General features: G+C 44.4%; 1 protein-coding gene, 1 long non-coding RNA gene and 1 other non-coding gene across 4 annotated transcripts in view; 1 reads left to right on the top strand and 2 right to left on the bottom strand.

The window, feature by feature from the left end:
• LOC121873450 overlaps window positions 1–1,250 on the bottom strand; it is a 5,600-nt gene extending 4,350 nt beyond the window's left edge. The window contains exons 1-2 of the long non-coding RNA XR_006090243.1: window positions 533–1,250; window positions 1–352 (exon numbers count right to left, since the gene is read on the bottom strand). The exon at window positions 1–352 is cut by the window's left edge and continues 4,350 nt beyond it. This is a non-coding gene — a long non-coding RNA (uncharacterized LOC121873450). The remainder of the gene's footprint in view (window positions 353–532) is intronic.
• Window positions 1,251–1,375: 125 nt separating this feature from the next.
• The window catches only part of LOC121873449 (Kv channel-interacting protein 4-like), an 87,883-nt gene continuing 74,314 nt past the window's right edge, over window positions 1,376–14,944 (bottom strand). For both annotated transcript variants that reach the window (XM_042377036.1, XM_042377037.1), the window contains exons 3-6: window positions 13,328–13,397; window positions 11,359–11,429; window positions 3,355–3,567; window positions 1,376–3,074 (exon numbers count right to left, since the gene is read on the bottom strand). In XM_042377036.1, the coding sequence (XP_042232970.1) occupies window positions 2,907–3,074; window positions 3,355–3,567; window positions 11,359–11,429; window positions 13,328–13,397 (522 nt within the window). In that variant the 3' untranslated portion in view covers window positions 1,376–2,906. The remainder of the gene's footprint in view (window positions 3,075–3,354; window positions 3,568–11,358; window positions 11,430–13,327; window positions 13,398–14,944) is intronic.
• Trnar-ucu lies at window positions 14,446–14,518 on the top strand. Its single transcript has one exon. It is a non-coding gene; the product is annotated as a tRNA-Arg (tRNA).

The following is a 14,944-nucleotide window of genomic DNA, read 5'->3' as shown; positions in this document are numbered from 1 at the left end:
CATTATAAATTAAACCAGTGTAATGACATCATTTGAGGGTCAATAAACCACTTAATTGTCTATAAAGTGAGTAATTAAGACGAGAGTTAATCTGTTGTCAGTATAATAATCTGTAATAGCTGAAGTAAAACATAACCATGATATAATATAAACGATTTATAAACAAAACATAACTATTAGGGGAGACTTGTGTGTTCCTTTAATTCATCACTCATGTGTGTAGTCTATCTCTCTGGCCTTAATACCTCGGGTCACCACACAAGACGGCCTCGGGTCACCACACAAGACGGCCTCGAGTCACCACACAAGACGGCCTCGGGTCACCACACAAGACGGCCTCGGGTCACCACACCTCAGTCACCACAGACGCCCTCAGGTCACCACAAAGACGGCCTCAGGTCACCACACAAGAAGGCCCTCAGGTCACCACACACAAGACGGCCTCAGGTCACCACACAAGACGCCCTCAGGTCACCACACACCCACAAGACGCCTCGGTCACCACACAGACGATCAGGTTTCGTCACCACACAAGACGCCCTCACAGTATTACCAGGTCACTCCTTCTACACGGACGTCAGGTGTTACACTTAACCAGGCTGACGTCTCTGTGACTTCAAGTATCACTGGACCTCCTCTGCCACAGTCACCAGGAGATGTCACCCTCGACCTTCACACTAGCTGGAGGATGACTTATGTTGTAGTGAAGTAATAGAGATTTATTTAGTCGCTTCTTAAGTACCTGACCGAACTGATGTATGTCTGTCAGTCACAATAACCCCCCCCCCCGCTAACAATGCGCTCAGAGTGTGTTATGAGGAAGCAAATTATCGGTGTTTTGAATCACTTAAATTAATCTAAACTACTTAATCACTTAAATTAATCAAAACTACTTAATTATGTCAGATATAAGTGTAATCACTCGAAGGCTTTAGGAATAACATACTTTCTCTCTTCTCACCTCCACTATACACTACGACACTTAGTGAATTATCCCATCGACCTGAGCATCGGTTTCTTGTGATGAATGATTCGTGGTTTTAATTATTCAGAAAATATGATGAAACTAAGACTGACCTATGAAGAGAAACTGACGATATTATGATTATATTTAGACCATATTTATAGGGTGAGTCAGAAAAATATTCCTCCTTCCTTCCCTCCCAACCTGCCTGCTCTCTCTCTCCCTACAAGTCACAATGTCTCAGGGAGCAGGCAGGGAGGGAGGGGGGCAGGGAGGCGGCAGGGAGGGAGGGAACAGGCAGGGAGGGAGGGAACAGGCAGGGAGGGAAGGAGGGAGGTAGGGACCTTTTGCTGGGACACCCTATACATATATATTTCGAAGGTAAAGAAAAAAGAATAAGTGTAAAGATGGAGAGAGACATGCAAGTGACAGTATTGATATAAATAACTTCCTCTACGGCCTAACACTCTCATTGGCCTCTGACTCATTCTCTTAACCCGAGTTTAATTCTTTCCTAAATTTGCTCCAAAAGTTTAAAATATACAAAATCAATAACTACAGTTTGCTATGTAGGAGCAATGAGGCTTAGCTAATCCTGGGAGGATGATTGGAATCTGTTGAGTGATTGTCAAAGTCATTCTTGGTGGTTGTTGATTTGCTGTGGCCAATCAAAACGTCACTGGGCGGATCATCTCTGTCGACTTACTGAGACACACACACACACGACCCCCTCCCTAACACACCCTAATAAACCTCATCTTATTACCGTAATTATAAATGAACTACTTAAATATTCACTTAGATAAAGACGTGAGTTATCTATCTACTTATAACAGTTAAGTAGATGTAAATTCTAATGTAGTCTCTCATGTAGACACATAAGTGAGAGAATGTGAGAAAAATACTTTCAATAGTCGCTTTAAGTGGGTTTATAAGTGAAACGCCTGCTCACTTAAACTTTAGTGGAGATGCGATGTTTTATAATTAATAAACTAAGTTGCTTTGGTAGTGACAGGGATAGAAGGAGGTGGGCGACAAGGTGGGTGACTAAGGTGGGTGACGAGGTGGGTTGACGAAAGTGGGTGACGAGAGTGGGTTGACGAAAGTGGGTGACGAGAGTGGTTGACAAAGGGGGTGGGTGACAAGGGTGGATGACGAGGGTGCTTCAGGTAGCTCTTCTGCGGGAGCTCCCAGGCGCTGACGTGGTTGACGAGGCGCGAGGAAGAGTGGCAGGATGAGACGTGGCTGAGTTACTACCTACACGAGACTTAACAGCTCGGGGAGCACTGTCACTACAGGTAGACGTGAGTGAGTTACCTGTGGAGGAGGTAGTGGAGCGAGGAGTAGTAGGAGGAGGAGATGATAAAGAAGAGGCAGTGGAAGAGGAATTAGAGGCGCGAGAGGGAGTAGGAGAGGCAGTGTTCGCCTTAGCTTGAGTATGAGAGGCAGTATCACCAGAGGTCGTTTCTATGGTGACTGCGGTGTAAGGGATAGTAGTAGTGGGGACAGCAGCTGCGTGAGACTCTGGTACGACGCCGCCAGCTGCGATGATCGTGGTGGTCGTCCCGGATGTGGTGACGTCAATGGTGGCAGCCCGGGACATGATCCGTCCCTTCGCGAAGCTCACTGAACGGACAGTGCAGGTGGGGGAGCCAGCCACAGGGGGAGCCGCAGCTGTGCCAGGTGCCGCAGCTGCAATGCGGACACAGCGGTGAGGGAGAGGAGTGGCGGCCGCAGCAACAGCAGAAACATGGTTAACGTCAGCAGCAGCAGCAGCGCCGTCAGGAACAACAGCAGCATCAGGAGCAGCAATAATAGCAGTACCACCAGCTGCCACAACAGCACCAGGGGCAGCAGCAGCAGCAACAGCAATAGCAGCAGCAGCGGCCGCAGCAGTAGTATCACCAACACCGTCGAGAGGAGGGTGCGGGTGGGCGGCGGCTCATGGTTGGCTAAGGGATGGCCGTGTGGGCGGTGGGTGGGCGGGGTCGCGGCGGGTGTAGAGAACAGTGTCCATCATGGCCAGACTCTGCACGATGGTCTCATCCCGCGACACCCACTCGGCCAACTCCTCTATGGTGATGGCCCCGTCCTGGTTAATGTCAATCAACTGTGGGAGGGAGAGAGAGTTAGTGGGAGGGGGAGAGAGAGTTAGTGGGAGGGAGAGAGAGTTAGCGGGGGGAGAGAGAGAGTTAGTGGGAGAGAGAGTTAGCGGAGGGAGAGGGGAGTTAGCGGAGAGGGAGAGAGAGAGAGTTAGCGGGGGGAGAGAGAGTTAGTGGGGAGGAGAGAGAGTTGAGTGGGGGGAGAGAGTTAGTGGGGGAGAGTTAGGGGGGAGAGTTAGAGGGACAGAGAGAGTTAGTGGGAGGGGGCTGATATCCTTCTAGACTCACATGGAAGATTTTATCGACGTGGTCCTTGGCTGAGTTGTCCTCGACCTGGGGCTCGGTAGACCGGCCCAACATCTCATAGATCGCCGTCACCACATCCACCATCTCCGACTTGGTGATGAGTCCGTCGTTGTTTACATCGTACAGCCCAAAGATCCATTGTAGCTTCTCCTGTGTGCTGCCCCGAGACACAGTCGACAGTGCCCCTAGGAAGTCCTGCGGAGAGGGAAGGAACCTGAGATTATACACATTCCTTGACGTAGAACATATATACATTCCTTGAGGCAGAACATACAGTATACACATTCCTAGAACATACACCCCGACAAGCCGTGAGTGTTATACCAAGATTTAAATTTCCCGGGGTGTGATAAAGAGAGATGTCGTGTTCCCTAGTTGGGTGGTCCAGAGTATCATTAGTGCACATTAGGAGGCAGTCTTGGGTCCCGCCACAGTACGAGACAGATAACGGTCACGTGTTTAGTGTGTTTTATAGTGTTTTGACGTTATTGAAGGTAAATAACACAATTTTATATATATTTAAAGGTAATTAAGTAATCCGTGCAACATATATAGCGACATATAGCCGATGGCAAAGTGATATAAGTGTGTTTGTGTCGTTATTTATTTGTGTTTTGCCGAGTGAGCAATTAGGCGTGACGTCACCAGCCTCGTCTCGTGGTCAGACGTCATCAGCCTTGCCGCCGTGACAAGAGTGAAAGATTTTACGGACAAATAAAGACAATGATTATGACAATGAAACTAATTATGATAAAATGACAGTTGACAATGAAAGTGATAATATATATAAAAATAGTGACGGTGACGGTGATAGTGAAGGTGATAGTGAAGGTGATAGTGAAGGTGATAGTGAAGGTGATAGTGAAGGTGATGAAGGAGTTGAAGTGAAGGAATGATGGAGTGAGGTGAAGGTGATAGTGAAGGTGATAGTGAAGGTGAAGGTGATGAGTAGTGAAGGTGAAGGTGAAGGTTAAGGTGATGGTAAGTGATGGTGAAGGTGATAGTGTGAAGGTGATGAGAGGTGAAGGTGAAGGTGAAGGTTGAAGGTTAGGTGAAGGTGATGTGAGTGAAGGTGAAGGTGATAGTGAAGGTGATAGTGAAGGTGATAGTGAAGGTGAAGGTGAAGGTTAAGGTGATAGTGAAGGTGAAGGTGATAGTGAAGGTGATAGTGAAGGTGATAGTGAAGGTGAAGGTGAAGGTGATAGTGAAGGTGATAGTGAAGGTGAAGGTGATAGTGAAGGTGAAGGTGATAGTGAAGGTGATAGTGAAGGTTATTCTCGGGTACGTGAAGGGACTCAAGAGTCTCGTGCCCTCAGTACCATAACAAGTACACTAAGACTTTACTCCTGACACACTCACCTCTACTCCTGACACACTCACCTCTACTCCTGACACACTCACCTCTACTCCTGACACACTCACCTCTACTCCTGACACACTCACCTCTACTCCTGACACACTCACCTCTGGCAATATTACAGTGATTTTTTTTTGTACTTAGGAATTATCATAAATTTATCATAAAATTGCGTGAGAAAAAATATCTAGAACAATGTAGGGATCCCACATGCCACACTGGTTCTCCTTCTCTCGGCATAGGATGCTACCTTACCTCTATGGCCACCTCTCTGATAGCCACCTCTGCTGGATAGCCACCTCTACTGGATAGCCACCACTTACTGGATGGCCACTGGATAGCCACCTCTCTACTGGATGGCCACCTCTACTGGATGGCCACCTCTACTGGATGGCCACCTCTACTGGATGGCCACCTCTACTGGATGGCCATAGGATAAATAAGGTAAAAAAAATCTTACAGCCATTGTTTACACGCGAGAGCATTTATACATTACTAAAGGCAAAACATACTCACACACACACACACACACACACACACACACACACACACACACACACACACACACACACACACACACCAAATTGAGTTTCCTGCCAACTTTGAAGCCCTCAAATGGCCTCTTAAACTTCACAAAAAATATATGTATATTTTTCACTCTTTACCTACTGTAGTTCCTCTCTGTAAATTGCTCTTGTCATTTTCGCATCAAATATATACACGAAAAATACAGTCTGGTGATTGGTTCCTGAAACTTTTAGTGCAGGGAAAATAAATCACCAAAGATGGACAGACAGACAGATAGACAGACAGATCAGATGGAAAGATAGATAAAAAGACAGATAGATAAACAGAAAGAGAGTGAGAGAAGGAAATACAGAAACTTAGAAATAAGACAGATAGACAGATAGACACAGACAGACACAGACAGACAGGCATGCAAAAATATAGACAAACGAACAGATAAAGCAGAGGGAAAGATAGATAAAAAGACAGATAGACAGACAGACAAGAAAGAAAGAGAGAGAGAAAGAGACAGACGCAATCCCACACAATTCCTCCAGAGAATGACTAGTGATCAACTATCTCACGTCGTAATTCTGTCGAGTCAGTAAATCCCACCCACATTATTTCCTTCCTCTTATGTTTACAAAATCGTAGGTTTATTTGTCTATCTGTTTATCTATTTACTTGTTTATTCGTTTGTTTAATTATTTACTTTGATAGAGAGAGAGAGAGAGAGAGAGAGAGGGTAAAAAAAGAGAAAGTAAGAAAGAAAGTAATATAAAGAGAGCGAAAAACAGAGAGAAAGGGAGAAAAGTGAGAAATAGAGTTAAGAAAAAGAGATAAGAGAGAGAAATCTAGAAAGAGAACGAGAAAAAGAGAGAGAAAAGAGAGCTAGAAACAGCCATCCTTTACAGATCACCTCCTCATTCAGACATACTCACTACACCCTCTTCATGGCTCCCCCCCCCCGGCGCGAACTACCACACCCCTCTCCAACAGCGTGATTTACCTCCGCCAAGCTGGTTATCGATACCTCTGATTCCCTCATATTTTTGGCTGAGTATTATATTGTGTGTGTGTGTGTGTGTGTGTAATTGTGTGTGTGTGTGTGTGTGTGTGTGTGTGTGTGTGTGTGTGGATGTTTTTTAAAGCTGTTTTAGGTGCCAGCAGATGGGGGCTATGTCTATACTGATAGGCCCTAGTTCTGATAGGCCTTTAGTTCTGATAGGCCCCTAGTTCTGATAGGCCCTCGTTGTGACTAATGCACCATCATTACTAGTCTACGAGCAGTCATAAGTGAGATACATTTATATACACACTTCAAAGCCATGTTAATATATCCCAGGAATACATTATAAACATACAAGATATACACTATACAGGATATTCCAGCTGTGTGTATGAATTTATCCTTGCGTATGTTACCACCACCAAGAACCTCACCAACAAACAAACAGACAAAGAACGCCATACTACCCGCTAAACACAAACAAACACTCGACCTTCCCCTGGTATAAGGAATGCAATGGGATGTTATATCAAAGAGTGAACCCAGGAGAGATGTTCACTCCCCGATCTCTTACAAGTGAGTGGTGGTGAAGCATTACCCTCGTCTTTATATATGGCAGACACTCCCTTAAGGTCGTGACGTCATGCTAGGGAAATATCCCTCCCTAGGTCAGCTGGTGGGGAAAATTTTCTCATATACGACTCACAGTAGGATGGAATGGTGGGGAGATATTGGAGGTGAGGTAGTGAAAGGAGATAGAGGGTCTTGATGGAGAGGTACTTGAGGAGAAATTTGCTTTGAGAGAGAGAGAGAGAGAGAGAGAGAGAGAGAGAGAGAGAGAGAGAGAGAGATTACTAACGCCTTAACTAATCCAATATATCAATAAATAAATTTCTGGTTCTCGGCCCCTACCAACTATGGACTCAAAATTCGCTTCCACAAATCCAAGCCTGCGGCTCGCTGGAAGTTCTGCCACACACACACACACACACACACACACACACACACACACACACACACACACACACACACACACACATACACACACACATACACAGACACACATCCATGACCGCAAGGATGAACAGACAGACATCAACACTATCTCACCCAGGCGAGGGATAATAAGAGAGGAGAGAGGTATTAAATAATTGACATAGAGGCGGAAGGTGTTGTGTCTCCCTCCACCAGAGATAAAGCAGCGACCTTATCTAATATATTTCTTCCCTCTCTCTGTGTTCGTTCCCTGTCTGTATTTCTGTCTGTCTGTGCTAGTTCCCTGTCTGTGTGTGTCTGTCTGTCTGTGTTAGTTCCCTGTCTCTGTGTGTCTGTCTGTCTGTGCTAGTTCCCTGTCTCTGTGTGTCTGTCTGTCTGTGCTAGTTCCCTGTCTCTGTGTGTCTGTCTGTCTGTGCTAGAAGCCCCCGTCTGTGTGTCTGTCTGTGCGGTTCTCGTCTGCGTTCTGTCTGTCTGTGCTCGTTCCCTGTCTCTGTGTCTTCGTGTTAGTTCCCCTGTCTGTGTCTGTCTGTTCAAAGGTTCCCTGAAGGTGTGTTTGTCTGGTATGGTTGTAGCATTTCCCTGTATGTGCTGCCGTGTAACTGTCTTGTGTCTGTTCACTGTCTGTGTGTGTTCAGAAGCAGGATTCCCCCAGATGTAGGTGAGGGGAGAGGGAGAGGAGGTGGTTAATGGTGAAGGAAAAGGTAAGAGGAAGGTGTTTATATCATGAGAGAGAGGGGGGTGAGGGGTGGGAGGAAGTTAATAGTGAGGGGGAAGAGGGAGAGGAAGGGATTACTCTGGCGAGGGGAAGTGGTTACCTGTTGAGGAGAAGAGTAATGTGGAGATGGAAGTGGAAATGAAGAGGGAGAGGAGAGAGAGGAGAGGAGAGGGAGAGGAGAGGAGAGGAGAGGAGAGAAGGTAGGAGAGGAGAGGAGAGGAGAGGAGAGGGAACATAATATTATTGAGATAAGATGATAAACACACCTTTATTATGTTACCTGTGTGGTCACCTCCACCTGGCTCTCGCTACACGCTAATATTTATTTATTTATTTTTTATTTATTTATTTATAAATTTATTTATAGGAGTGTGTTAAGGACCTTGAACTTTGACCCCGTGTGACCTCTAACTGCCCTCCTCCACACGCTAGGTGCTGACGACTGAATGATTGAATGTAAAAAGCTTAAAGTTGGCCGCCTGACATTTGACCCCGTTACACTGGAGGCTGGGTCAAATAGTGCCCATTTTTATTAGGCATCAACCTCACCTAACCTAAGTTAACCTAACCTAACCTAACCTAGCATAACTTAACCTAACCTAACTAAACCAAATCGAACCTAACCCAATTAATCGTCTTCAGTCCTAATGTTTAGATTCGGTCAGGTTGGGGCCTATAAAGACTGGGGCCCAGATGCTACCGTAACAGACACACATTCAGCTGAAGTGTTGTCTGAAGGTCTGGTGGATAAAAACGTAAAACTAGAGAGAATTGACCTTTACCGCTGTGACTTTAACCTTTGACCTATCTCCGCAAATTACGTGAAGCTTCCGCAGCCTACCTAGAGAAACAATTGTGTAGAAAAAACTAATTTCCGTTCGGCTGATGTGCCAACCTACAGTACACCCAGTGATGTTATGGGACCTATTTAAAATGTTCACTCCTAAGGCTGAGAAACACGTGAGATATAAAGACCAGACTGAGAAACACGTACAATGTAAAGACTAGACTGAGAAGCATCTACAATATAAAGACTAAGACTGAGAAACACGTACAATGTAAAGACTAGACTGAGAAGCATCTACAATATAAAGACTAAGACTGAGAAACACGTACAATATAAAGACTAAACTGAGAAGCATCTACAATATAAAGACTAAGACTGAGAAACACGTACAATATAAAGACTAAGACTGAGAAACACATGAGCTACAAAGACCCTTTTTATAGTTAGTGAGGAAAGCATTTAACGTGAATAAGGACCAACAGACAGACAGACAGACAGACATCTTGTTATTATTATTCCTTCAAGAGAAATGACCCACCTGACGTAACCCTTTCCCTCTCTTACAGGTATACAGGTGATGGACTTCAGGTATCAACTAATTACCATGTATGTCAGGTAGGTTCAATCTGACGCCCTGGTTGGTACTTCAGCCACCAGAGGGTCAAAGACGAGAACACTGTAGGGGGTTATTTAAGTATGCATGGAGTCTGGAGGTCAGATCTTGATTGGATTTACTGTTGAGGATGGATACTAGGAGACCGAGGAGACGAGATGTGATGGAGAGATGTTTGAGAGTATTAGAGAGATGTTTGGAGATTACAGTAGGAGATAGGTACTAGGAGACCCGGGAGACGAGATGTGATGGAGAGATGTTTGAGAGTATTAGAGAGATGTTAGGAGATTATAGTAGGAGATAGGTACTAGGAGACCCGGGAGACGAGATGTGATGGAGAGATGTTTGAGAGTATTAGAGAGATGCTTGGAGATTACAGTAGGAGATGGATGCTTGGAGACTAAAACAATGGATGCCGGAAGACAGTGGAAGAGAGGTGTCATGGAGGGATGTCTCCTAGGTTACAGAGATCAATAGTGATGGATGTTGGGAGACGGTAAGAGAGATATCATGAGGAGATAGCCAGACACAGAGAAATATCACCTTGGTTACAGAGAGAGAGAGAGAGAGAGAGAGAGAGCAGTAGAGAGAGAGAGAGAGAGAGAGAGAGAGAGAGAGAGAGAGAACTCGAGCAGTATTGTTTCCTTGGTTACAGAGAGAGAGAGAGAGAGAGATGTTACCTGCGGTTCATATTACCCAGTTCAAGCTGACCTCTTCTACTCTACCCTGTCTACAGTGACCTTTGACCTGTGAAGACCTCAACACCTACCCTTTACTTCCGTGACCTCTGACCTCCTCAAGTAGCTTCTAAAACTCCGCCTCCCCCACCTCTTTGACCACTGACCTCCATGTTCCACCCTCTGTGACCCCTGACCTCCCTCTAACAACTCCCAGAGCCCTCCATCTCACCCTCTCTCCTCCATCACCTCCTCCACAGTTCCCTTCAAGAAAATCCTAGTCACCTCTCCTCCTCCTCATCTTTCTGACCTCATATGACCTACACCTCTCCTCCTCCTCATCTTCCTGACTTCATGTGACCTACACTTCTCCTTTCCCTCATCTTCCTGACCTCATGTGACCTACACTTCTCCTTTCCCTCATCTTCCTGACCTCATGTGACCTACACCTCTCCTCCCCCTCATCTTCCTGACCTCATGTGACCTACACCTCTCCTCATCTTCCTGACCTCATCCTTCTCCTCCCCCTCATCTTCCTGACCTCATGTGACCTACACCTCTCCTCCCCCTCATCTTCCTGACCTCATGTGACATACACCTCCCCTCCACCTCATCTTTCTGACCTCCATGACCTTTGACTTTTGACATTTTAACACTTAAGCATCGAGAGGACATAAAACACCCAGAATGAAACTCACTCTAATGACCATAAATACGAGATGGTCAGAATTCACTAACCTAGAGCAATTAGGTGTCATCAGTAGTTAATAACAGAATGTCTTGAACAACTTGAACATAGAATTATTCACTCGCAAGTAATTCATCTCGCTTATATATCAATTATTCGTGATCCTGTTGTGTTTAGTGAATATAATCTAGTGTAATAATTTATCTTATTATATTTCTCTCTAACCTAACCTAACCTAACCTTACCAACTTCACTATCAGACAAAATAAGGGAGATTATTTTTTACATTTTGAAATCAATTTATGTTCTGTGTTCTGGAAAAAATAAAAAGTTGAATATGGATGCCTGAGGTTTTGTTCGAAAGCTTTTAAAATGCGATTTGTTAGCATGCACACACACACAAACACACATAAAACACACACACAGAAGCGTACATACAGACCAAACACACACACACACATGCACACACATGAACATATTAATATATAACTATACAGAGAAACAGACAGAATAAGAAATTGGAAAAGATATACAGAACGAGACAGACAGACAGATAAACAGACAGACAGACAGACAGACAGACAGACAGACAGACAGACAGACAGACAGACAGACAGACACAGACAGATAGACTTACCTCAAAGCTGATCTGGCCGTGGTTGTTGTGCTTGAAGGTATTAAACACGTAATGGGCGTACTGTGTCGCGTCTGAAACATAACAACACACCATCAGTCTTAAGTTAGGTTAGGTCAGGTCAGGTCAGGTTAAGTTCAGTTAAGTTTGAGGAGATTGGAAGCTTAGGATTGGTAAGATTAGGGACTATGGTTTACAGAGAAGCTTTTAATCGGTGACTACATAATTATAATACATTAAATGTGTGTGTGTGTGTGTGTGTGTGTGTGTGTGTGTGTACCCATTGCCTCTGTCGCCTTTACAATCAAGGGACGATTACTCGAAACTGTCAAGGGTCAAGTTGTCCGGTGGTCACTGTGGCAAGCTGGTCACTATAGTAAGCTGGTCAGTAGACTAAGCTGGTCACTAGATTAAGCTGGTCATTACTACAATAACAAACATATATACAATAATACAATACCGTGACATAAAACTTTACAATACATTAAGGTCTTGTTGTGACGGAAATCGGTCATTATTTTTCATTTTTTCCATTATTAAACATCTATAATTTCCATTTCTATGTAAGTTATCTATCTAATATACTCTAAGGCAGGTAAAACGTTCTTTAGTTACACTCTACTACTGAGAGGAACTTGTCTCAACACAAAAACGACAGAACCAGTTTTTCGTGTGAACTATAACGATATCATCATGAAGGTATTTTTATGTTATGTACCGCTAAAGACCTACTATGTTTTGGACGAAGGATCTGAAACTTATACCAGTGATTCTTTATTGTTCGTAGTGTCTCCATGCAAAGTTTCAGATCTGTATGACAAACAGTTCAGAGTTTACAGTCAATAATGTTTTTTTCTTACTATTCTCCTCCCCCCCTCCTCCTCCTTCTCCTCTTCCTCCTCCTCCTCCTCTCCTCCTCCTACTCTCCTCCTCTCCCTCCTCCTCCTCCTCCTCCTCTCCTTCCTCCTCCTCCCCTTCCTCCTCCTTCAGAAACCATCTCGAATGTCAAGTCTCGGAATTAAACTGGGTCGTGCATATTTCCTCAACAAGTTACCTTACCACACACCTGTAGCCATGGCTCAGGTACCAGCAGGTATCGGAGACATCTGTTACCTTACCTCACACACACACACCCTGACATCCCCGAGCTTTTAAAACATAATTACTGATAATAGGTTTAATAGGCGATAATTATTAGATATTTTCAAATGGCAAAACCTCGTCGTTCTCACCACTTAAATATTGAAGCTTCGTACGGCTGGCAGCGAGACATAGGAACTATCGTGTATCGGTGCGGTAATGGCGGTGCACCTTTAGTCCTTACCGCTGTGACCAGGTTCTTTTTTATGTGATATTGTAACTAAGACTGGGAATGGCGTTCATCGCTAGTCGATACTGTGTGTGTGTGTGTGTGTGTGTGTGTGTGTGTGTGTGTGTGTTACATTTACTGGGTGTGTCAGGTAGTAAATGAAAATATGTTAGTCAATAGATTGGTTTACATGATTATTAATATTATTATTCTCACACACACACATACACACACACACACACATATATATAACATATATATATATATATATATATATATATATATATATATATATATATATATATATATATATATATATACACACACAACAGCCAATAACCGTAAAAAAAAAGATTCAGTAACCTGTAGATTCAATTGTGATTTCTCGACTCATTGAAAAACCAACAATTTCCGCCACAACTTTCCTTCCTTCTGAGACAACTGGCTGGCTGGCTACCTGCACCTGACGGTAGTTGATTTTTGTGTGTGTTTATGTGTCTGTTTTGGTCTGTGTATTGGTTAAGGTAGAACATACACACACACACATAGACACAGACACACTCTCGCCCATACACACACCCATACCCACACACATACTCACCCATCCCATCCACCCACCCACCCACACCCACACACACTCACCCAGGTAATGCCTCTCCTTACCTCCTTGGGGGAAGAACTGGGTGAAGATGCCCTTAAATCCTTCCTCGTCCACCAGACCCGTTGGGCACTCCTGAAGGAACAATGAGAAGAAAACATTTATTATATGATGTTTGTCTTATTGTAGCTGTTAAGGCGAGATGGGGCATTATTTGTGGATAAGGACACACTCTCACGCACCCCAGACACACACTCAGGTACTCCAGAGATACAATCACGCACCCGAGACAGACGTATGCACCCGCACACACTCACGCTCCCACACCCACACACACTCACGCACCCACACACACACACACTCAACCGCCCTCGTCGCCAACAACAACGTCTATAGCCATTAGGCGTCAAGGAACATCAATATAATAATATAAATCGAATTAAATAGAAATAGAGCGAGAAAAAAATATCCAATAGGGAAAAAATAATACTGACAATAATAATAACTTGACGAAGTGAAAATACCAACAATAAGGTGACCGTCAACGTATTAATGAAACGTGTAATGAAACTGTTAAGATAAAAATGGCATTTGTTCTCTCTTGATGACATGATATTTTTTAGTGGGATCAGAATTTGCATATTACACACACACACACACACACACACACACACAGACACTTCCCTAAACAGTGTGGTGGCATCAACCGGCCTCCTTGACTTCAGTCACATAAAAGCATCACATAAAAGCCTCAATTTACGTCGGTGACAGAACAAAGAGGATTGACGGCCATGAGAAGAGTTTTATCGTTTATAGTTTATGTCTTTATAGTTTTGTGACGTTTATAGTCTTTGTTTACCTCTTCCGTCAAGTGCTGAGGCTGCCAGATGCTGAATAATAATCTTCTTGGTTATGAGAGATATTTCCGGTTTTATTAGAATTAAGTAATGAAAGTTTATTCTACGTCGTATAAATATTCTGTGTAATTAGACGGAGTTTATATATAATATCTCCCAGTCTTAATGAACAATACACAGTTACACTCAGGTGACTGTATGATGACCTTCAAGACACTGACTGTTGCATGTTATCAGCAGTAACTGGACCACCTCACCACAACTCGCCAGGCCCCACACTCTCCATCACTTGGCATCACTTAAGAGACACTTCAGTGGTATATCGGGTCCCCATGGCGCAGTGGAAAGCGCGCTGGACTTCTAATCCAGAGGTCGTGGGTTCGACCCCCACTGGGGATGGGAGTGAGTGGTGATTGTCGTCCGCGTGACAACGGCTTGGTGCCAGAGGCTGTTCCTGGGGCACTCCACTCTCTCGCTGCTGCCAATCTTATGGTAAAGGGCATGTTTTGTTGTGTACCACGTCTCTCTCTCTCTATCTCACTCTCGCGCTCACTCTCTCTCACTCACTCGCTCTCACTCACTCTCTCACTCACTCCTTCCCTCTCACTCACTCTCACTCTCTCCAATACCCAGTAAATCGAACGACTTGTACACCTGAAGTGTATCACAACGACGTCGAAATATTCCCCTGACGCGCTAGCTTGTGTGATATTAAAGGTTAGGTAGCAATTTGTTATCAGTTTTTGTAAAGCGAAATATTGCGTTGCGATACTGGGGGCAGATTCTCTCTCTCTCTCTCTCTCTCTCTCTCTCTCTCTCTCTCTC

Source organism: Homarus americanus, unplaced genomic scaffold, assembly GCF_018991925.1.
Source record: "Homarus americanus isolate GMGI-L3 unplaced genomic scaffold, GMGI_Hamer_2.0 scaffold5777, whole genome shotgun sequence".
In the NCBI taxonomy this organism is placed as follows: Eukaryota; Metazoa; Arthropoda; class Malacostraca; order Decapoda; family Nephropidae; genus Homarus; species Homarus americanus.
Note: the sequence above shows the minus strand (reverse complement) of the source record. Positions and strands in the feature narration are given on the sequence as shown.